The sequence below is a fragment of the Amborella trichopoda genome, chromosome 12 (assembly GCF_054954075.1).
Source record: "Amborella trichopoda isolate Santa Cruz 75 chromosome 12, AtrichopodaSantaCruz75HAP2 v2.0, whole genome shotgun sequence".
Lineage (NCBI taxonomy): Eukaryota > Viridiplantae > Streptophyta > Magnoliopsida > Amborellales > Amborellaceae > Amborella > Amborella trichopoda.
In genome coordinates, this window is record NC_142347.1 from 23,448,505 (window position 1) to 23,457,000 (window position 8,496).

General features: G+C 37.4%; 1 protein-coding gene across 1 annotated transcript; it reads left to right on the forward strand.

Annotated features, from left to right (window-relative positions):
• The first annotated feature begins 1,249 nt into the window (after positions 1–1,249).
• LOC18426854 (zinc finger protein WIP6) lies at positions 1,250–2,730 on the forward strand. The gene is made up of 2 exons (XM_006833491.4): positions 1,250–1,830; positions 1,938–2,730. Exons 1-2 carry the CDS (start codon positions 1,369–1,371, stop codon positions 2,481–2,483), a joined length of 1,008 nt encoding a protein of 335 aa, XP_006833554.3. The 5' UTR covers positions 1,250–1,368; the 3' UTR covers positions 2,484–2,730.
• Positions 2,731–8,496: the final 5,766 nt, after the last annotated feature.

Sequence of the window (8,496 nt, forward strand, 5' to 3'; positions counted from 1 at the left end):
CGAAGACAATGCCGGCCCCTAAACCGGATTAAAACAACAATTTATCCCCTTGCATGCTTTTCTTCTCTCCTACATGCATGCGAGGGGGGCCTCTCTGTTTTTCTTTTTTGGAGTGGACTGCGCACGCCATATATGATAAATGGTACGTTCAACCCCGCTGTTGTCGAATTTGGCAAAAAGGATTTCGAATTTTATACAGGATTTGATTATGTCATGGTAAAAGAAAATTCTAGAGAGTGGCAATGGTCCGGGCCTGGCCTGACCTTCTAGGCCAAAGCAAATAAAGACAAAACAAAACAAAAATATTAGAAAAGAGAGTATGGTTGCGCAGAACCGGGTTGATACTGGCCTGAAATCGGTACTAGAATTTGTGGCACAATCCTTACTTTTTTAGGGCTGGGCCGGCTGGCCCGGTCAGCCGCCTGGCCCATTGCAAGCCCTAAATTCAAGGCACTGAATGGTTATTGAAGATAACGGGATCAAGCAGGAAGTGGCAAGAGGTGCGGAACATCTAGGGTTCTATTCACACCCCATCCCAAGTTCACCTTCCATAAAAAAGTTAAAATAAATAAATAGAAAAAACACCAAACAAGAAAAGCCAAGTTCAAAAGATCTAATTGGTGTAATCCAAACAAACTATTTTCTAAGAGAGACATGAACTATAGTATCTTTTTTTGGGTGTCATTTTTGACATTAGGGCATTTGACCAGCATTTTCAAGCTTCATTCAGCATAAGAAGAATTCCGGCATCTAATTGGATTATACACTTTATGACCATAGTAAACTTTCTAGTAGTTATAATGTGTAAAATATTATGAAAAATATGCTATTAGTAAAGAAGCACCGTAGTTTATTTTTGTAGGACCGAAGTTGCGAAAGCGCAATGCGCCACTTCGGGATTTGTGTCCGTGTGCTTGGAGGTTGAACGTCTGAAGTAAATGAATGCGGCCAGCATGATTGAAAGCGGTGGATAGAGAAAACGAACTTAGAGAGAGAAAGGGAATGTAAAGTTTTGTCAAAAAGAAAAAAAAAAATAGTGAAAGAGAGTGAGGGAAAAGGTCGTGGGTACGCGGTCCCATGCAGTAGCATTGCCTGCTTTGCCGGTGTCTTGTCGGGCCCAAACCCTAAAACGCCAAAACACGTATCTATCCCCATCCATTGCACGTGCGCCTGCACCTCTCCCCGCATCCCCATTCTCATTCTCTCTACAAAAAAAGTAGAATTAAACATAATAAACTTCCTCTAATCCTTCCTTTACCTTCCCGATGCTCTGCACCAGATCGAACCAACACACTCAATAAAATACCTCTCTTCCCATAAAAGCCCGGTCGTTGCTCCTTTACTCCCATTTATCACACCCCGTTCCTCATGCTGCACCACCACCATCTGGGTCCGAGCCCACCGCTCATCACGCGCACCGCTCCTTCAGGAGCGTGCTCTAGGAACTGGGTGGGCCGCTTTTCTGAACCCACCTCTTGTCTAGGCAATGTACGGCAAGCGGAAGATCAAATGGAAGAGGAAGAGCTGCTCGAGGAGGATGCAGTCTTTCTGAGTCTTGCTCCACCTGGTCAGCAGAGGGTGAGCCCAAACAAACATGAACAACTCCACGCACGAGCTTTGCACAGCGGAAACTCGGACGATGGTGTGACTATTGCGCTGCAAATAGGGGCGACAGGCGGAGCGGTGGAGGGGACAGTTGGGGTTAATGGTGTGAGAGTGTTGGCGGAGGGGCAGTATTGGATCCCCTCCCCGGCGCAGATCTTGGTTGGACCTACCCAGTTCGCCTGCAGCGTCTGTAACAAGAGCTTCAATAGATACAATAACATGCAGGTAATTTCCTCTCTCTTTCTTAATGTTTTGCCAGCTGCTCTGAACTCAAACCATCTTTCTCAACTGATTGCTCATGGTGCCTTCCAACTTCGAATAATGCTATGCAGATGCACATGTGGGGGCACGGCTCAGAGTACAGGAAGGGTCCAGAGTCCCTACGTGGGGCAAAGCCTTCATCACTGCTTAGGCTGCCTTGTTACTGCTGCGCGGAAGGGTGTCGGAACAACATCCAACACCCCCGCTCCCGCCCCCTCAAAGACTTCCGAACCCTTCAGACCCATTACAAGCGCAAGCACGGCGCAAAGCCCTTTGCCTGCCGCAAGTGCGGCAAACTATTTGCTGTGCGCGGTGACTGGCGAACCCATGAGAAGAACTGTGGGAAGCTCTGGTTCTGTATCTGTGGCTCTGATTTCAAACACAAGCGCTCACTTAAGGACCACATTCGAGCATTTGGGCCCAGCCACGCACCTCATTCCATCGACCACCTTCCTGCTATCGTTCACCATGAAGTGTATGAATATGATGATCAGAAAGGGCCCTCCATTGTTCACCAAGAAGAAGAAGATGATGATGATGAAAAAGAAGATTATGGCAATGTCCATGTGTGTTATGATGAGGATGATTATTCGTGCTCAGGGACCTCCTCATGCTGACTGTAATGTTGATTATGTAATGGGAAGAGTGGATTAGGGTTCAAAATTAAGTAATCGGAAGGTGATAGCTAACGTTCCATTGAAAGGCATTCGTTCCGTTTTGTACAACCTTTTCTCATCTGGTTGACTTATATGTTTCACCGTTGCGCTCTCTCTCTAACTATGTTTCACCCTTCCTCTCTCTCTTTCTCTCTCAACATGCAACACCTTTGAGTTATTGTAATGCACCTACTTATATCTTGTATCACATACTTATGTTAACTCTCTCTCTCCCTCATATTCTCTCTCTCAACCCAGAATTTGGTTGTGGATATGCAACTGATATATATATTTTTTGAGAAATTTTTTTTTTACGAATCTCTGTATAGAGAGCTGAATCTCAAGGGATCGTGGCACCAAGACCCCTTATAATACCCTATCACGTGAGTGAGATGCAACTCATATTACTGTGGTTCATCAGTTCTTCGTCTCACTCTCTCACTGTCAACGCAGTTACAGTATACCACCGCTATTCATCCTCTCTCTTGTTGGGTCATATACTTCTCTGTCTTTTGGTTGTTTCATTAGTCACGACTTACTGATAAAATTCAAGATAAACTTCATAAAAATGCGTGATAGTTCAAGCCTCTCTCTCTTTCTCTTTCTCTCTCTATGTTCCAGACATATCGTCGGTACGATGCCTGGACCACTTTTCAGTTTGTGTCCAGCTTTGCAGGCCATCGACAAAAACCACGGCTCCACGTTGCGATCCAGGTATGACACCCGCGCGCACGAGTACTATTGCTTCTCGAATGAACGAATGCTTTGGATACGTGGGTTCCGGGTTGTGTTTGTGGGAATTCGTGTACCTGGTAGAAAGGTCGTAGGATTTTCGCTCCCGTGAAGTTAGAGACACGTTCAGCCAATGCCCGTTATGTGCATATAACACATGTATCTTAGCAGCGATTCAACGGACAGGTTATGTGGATATAAGCACTTTTTTGAAGGGAAATTGTTGCATGCGGTCCACACTATTTATTTAATTTTTAATTTTCATGATTTTCATGTTAAAAATTATATATTTATAAAAATCAAATCTAAAATCCATTTCAGTTTAGATATATTAATAGGCCTGTATTTCTGCGTATGCGAGCTTGGTTGCATAGAAATCAGGTCTTTTTTGAAATGACATTTGTTTTGCATCATATCATCGAGTGTTTTTTGTATGATGATTTATGTACGGACTTTAAAATTTTCAGCAACATACAAAATACACTATTTATAAGTGAAATTTACAAAGAAGGTGGGTCAATATCTTTTTTTATTTTTCTAAAATTACCCTTAGGGCAACCCAAAGTTTCATTTTTTTTAAAGATTTTTTAACTTTTTCCTTAGTAGGAAGTTCCCCAAGCTTTAAAGTAATGCCCTACAAACGAAAAAACTAAGTTAAAAAAAAACAAAGAAGAGTAGATTGATTGAACTTTCTTATAATTTATAATTTCCACCTATGAGTGGTGCATTTCATATTTTACCTAAAATTTTAGTTCCATACGTAAATCACTTTTTTTTTATTTTTTATGCGTAGCTTGGCCTTCTCTTCATTGCCAATAGCCCGAAGTGGAGGAGGCTCTTCATATTTGGCTCGATTGTTGAGGACCACATTGGTTTTTATCGCAAAACAAGAAACTTAGAGAGTATTTGAATCAAAACGTTATTCTTATGTTAAAACCTTAACTTAAGTAGGACTTGTTTGGATGACTTTGAATAGTACCGAGGTAATGCAAATCTCATGTTTGGATCATCTTTTTTGTATGACCGGGTTTGTTATTGCACACATACCTTCAAACTTCAAATTTTGAGATAGTTTTTTTTGCTAAAAAATTTGAGATAGTTTCTCTCTTTAAAAATTTAAAATATGATATAGTTTCTCTCTCCATAAATTTGGGACACTTTCTCTATCTAAAATGTTGAAATTTGAGATAGTTAATGATTTCTCTCCAAAAGTTTTGAGATAGTTTTTGTCTCTAAAAATTTTCATGTAGTTTCTCTCTTTAAAATTTGATAAAGTGTGTCTCACTAAAAGTTTAAGATACTTTCTCTCTATAAAACTTGAAATTTGATATAATTTCTCTCCGTAAAAATTTTGAGATAGTTTATCTTTCTAAAATATTTTGGATAATTTCTCTCTGTAAAATTTGATAGAGTTTCACTTTTAAAATTTTAAGATACTTTCTCTTTCTAGTAGACACTTCCCTCAAAATTCTACTAAGGGAATTTCTAAAACCCATGATTCTGAGTCCAAAAGACCACCAATGTCCTAGTGAACCATAGGCAACCTAGACTCAGTAAAACTATCCCAAACCTGCTCCAAGCTTATCCCAAGTCATAGTAGACCCCGAGAGGTTTCCAACGGTCCAAGAATCGTTAGAATCAAACCTACAGATCAAAAGACATAAGCCTCGAACGGATTGTGCATAAAAATTACCAAAATTCCCCTGTAATGGGCTCGACCCGATCCGCACAAGGCGCATCATGCCGCATGAGGCCCCACACGTTAAGCAGGAAGCGCAAAGCTCTGTATGTTTCATGGGTCGCCGTGGCTACCATCGCGCAGCTAGGTGGGCCCAGGTTGGCCCAATGATGTAATAAAAACTATTTTTAATTTGATAAATCTAGATAAATATGGAAAATTTCAAAAATAAAAAATCCCTAGTTCAAGCCTATAAAAACCTCCTCTAAATTCATTCAAGATCACATCTGAAAATTCTTAAAAAATAGGATAAAATTCCAAAATTTGGAAAATACCTTGAAAATGCCCATAATTAGGAGAAAGCCTTAGGAAGTTCCTAGAAAATTAGGAAAGTTCTCCAAAAATCCTAAGTTCAGAGTTTACCTTAGGAGATCCCAAAAACTTTAGAAAAATAAGCATATCCTCCTCCAAACCCAAGAGAAGCCTAGGTAGAGACCTACCTAAATATCTCGAGTTTTTCCACTTGCTTTAGGAACCCTAGATCTAAGTGGAAGAATATTAGATCTACTAATTCTACCAAGCAAAAACATCTAAAAAGGAGATGGTGGCGAAAATCAAAAGAACGATTTGATCCAAGCCAAACTCTAGGTTCTGAGTTCTTAATGCAGCTTTGATGCAAGAAAGTAATAACACCATAAAAATAAAAGGAAAAGGTTGAGAGAATATACCATCTCTCAAGGTCTGCAAGGGAATTCACCTCAAGGTTGAGAGAATATACCCTCGCATGGGAATCCAACCCAAAAATCTCTTCACGAGACCAAATTTTATTAACTCATCCACCTCTTTTACAATGAAGGGAAACCTCACCTCTTTTACAATGAAGGGAAACCTCACCTCTTTTACAATGAAGGGAAACCTCACCTCTTTTACAATGAAGGGAAACCTCCCTTTAAATAGACTAAAAAATATGATAAACATTAACAAAAAAACTCTCCCTACACTTTTCCTATTTTATTTCTTCCTCCCTATTTTCTCTCTTAACCTAGTTTCTTGATTATCCATATCTTCTTTCTTTAACCGTCACATACCCATCACGTACCAAAAAAGATAAGATTTCCACATTTTATCCAAAGTCATGCTTCCCACGTTTTTATTTAAAACATTCCTAATAAAATTCCCCTTAGATTTAACTAACTCCCCTAATTTAACCTTATCTATTTACCTTCCTAAACTAACCCAGCTGATACAAGATAAACACAATATACACTCTTACCCACCCTAATTACCCCTGTGCACATGTGCATATCTGAAGAGAGAAACAAAAGAATAATAAAAAATTAAAATAACCTTAATATTATTTGTATCATTCTCCCTGGGTCGGGAGAAGCTCGACCTCAAGCTCAAAAGTTGGTGATGAAGTCCCACCATGAACCTCGGTACGTTTTTTTCAATTTCTTCAAGACTGATGCTTGCAACTGTCGGTACGTTTTCTTCAATTTCTTCAATATTGATGTTTGCAACTGTGTTCCAAGAGTAATTGTTGAATTCGAGCTTGGGCTGAGTATTCCTAACCAGGAATGGAACCAGTTCCAAAAAAACACCAAGTTGAACCAATGAACACATTTGACCCTGAAATTTTGGGAGATTGATTTTAATGTCAAAATCTCGTGGTTGTTCCATAGGACGTGGTGGATTTAGCTTCTCGATAGAATATGGCAGATCTAGCTTGCAAATTTCTTCTTCACAAGGAAGATTGTTCTCCAACCACTGCATCTCATATTTTTTCTCACGTATTTCAGTTCGAACATCCTCTAGGACTTTAGAAAATTTTTCTATAGCTCGTTCCCAACGATCCCAAACTTGTTCCCAACGATCATCCATAGCAGATCTAACTTGCTTTGATCTAACTTAGTCTCTGTAGATTTAACTTCTCTCTGGATTTGACTGGCTCTGATACCAATTAATGCAGCTTTGATGCAAATAAATAATAACACCATAAAAATAAAAGGAAAAGGTTGAGAGAATATACCCTATCTCAAGGTCTGCAAGGGAATCCACCTCAAAAATCTCTTCATGAGATCAAATTTTATTAACTCATCCACATCTTTTATGATGAAGGGAAACCTCCCTTTAAATAGACTAAGAAATAAGATAAACATTAACAAAAAAACTATCTCTACACTTTTCCGATTTTATCTCTTCTTCCTTATTTTCTCTCTCTTAACCTAGTTTTTTTTATCATCCATATGTACTTTCTTTACCCATCACATATCAAAAAAGATATGATTTTCCACATTTGATCCAAAACCATGCTTCCCACATTTTTATCTAAAATATTCCTAATAAAATTCTTCTAATTTAACCTTATCTATTTACCTTCCTAAACTTACAATATAAACTCTTACCCACCCTAATTATCCCTACCCACATGCACATATCTGAAGAGATAAACAAAAAAATAATATATTATTCGCATCAGCTCTGGGCTTTTAGAGGTAAGTATCTTCTTCCCGGCTTAATCTAAGTTTATTTTCTTCTTTAATTAATTTATTTTTTTGTAATTTTATGTTATTTCTTAGATGGTAAAATTTCAAAGTGTTTCTTAAAGCAATTTACACAGATATGGAAGTTGGCGTTGCAAATTGACCCAAGAAATAATCATATCTAAATCCTTGAGGTCATAATTCATGCGACAGCACTTTCTCTTCCTTTTCATAATTAACTCAATTATGCGAAGATTTGAGTTGATCTCATCCTAGAGATCGGCACAGATTGGAGCATAAACATCTCTAAGACTTAAAATTTCAAATAGTTTCTCTCTATAAATTTTTTGACATAGTTCTCTCTCTAAAACATTTCTGGTTGTTTCTTTACAAATTTTGATTTAGTTTCTCTATCTAAAACTAAATTTTGATATAGTTTCTGTCTCTAAAAAATTTGAATAGTTTCTCTCTAAAACATTTTAAGTACTTTCTATATATAAAATTCGATATAGTTTTCCTCTCTAAAATTTTAAGATACTCTTTCACTCTAAAGCTTAAGATTTTTTAGAAAGTCTTTCTCTCTAAAATTTAATATAGTTTATCTTTTTAAGATTTTAAGATACTTTTTCTCTCTAGAACTTAAAATTTTGATATAGTTTCCCTCTCTAAATATTTTCAGGGTATTTCTCTTTATAAAAATTAATATAGTTTCACTCATTGAAATTTTAGGATTCATTTTCTCTTTAAACCTAAAACTTTTGATAGTTTCTCTCTCTAAAAATTTTGGATAGTTTCACTCTCTAAAATATTAAGATACTTTCCCTATCTAAAACTTAAAATTTGAGATACTTTCTCTCTCTAAAATTTTTAAGATAGTTTCTCTCTAAAATGTTTCGGGTAATTTCTCTCTCTAAAATTTAATATAGTTTCTTCCTAAAGTTTTAATGTACTTTTTCTTTCTAAAACTTTAAATTTGATATAGTTCATCTCTCTAAAAGTCTTGAGATAGTTTCTATCTCTAAAAAAATTTAAGGTAGTTTCTCTCTCTAATATTTGATATAATTTCTCTCTCTAAAATTTT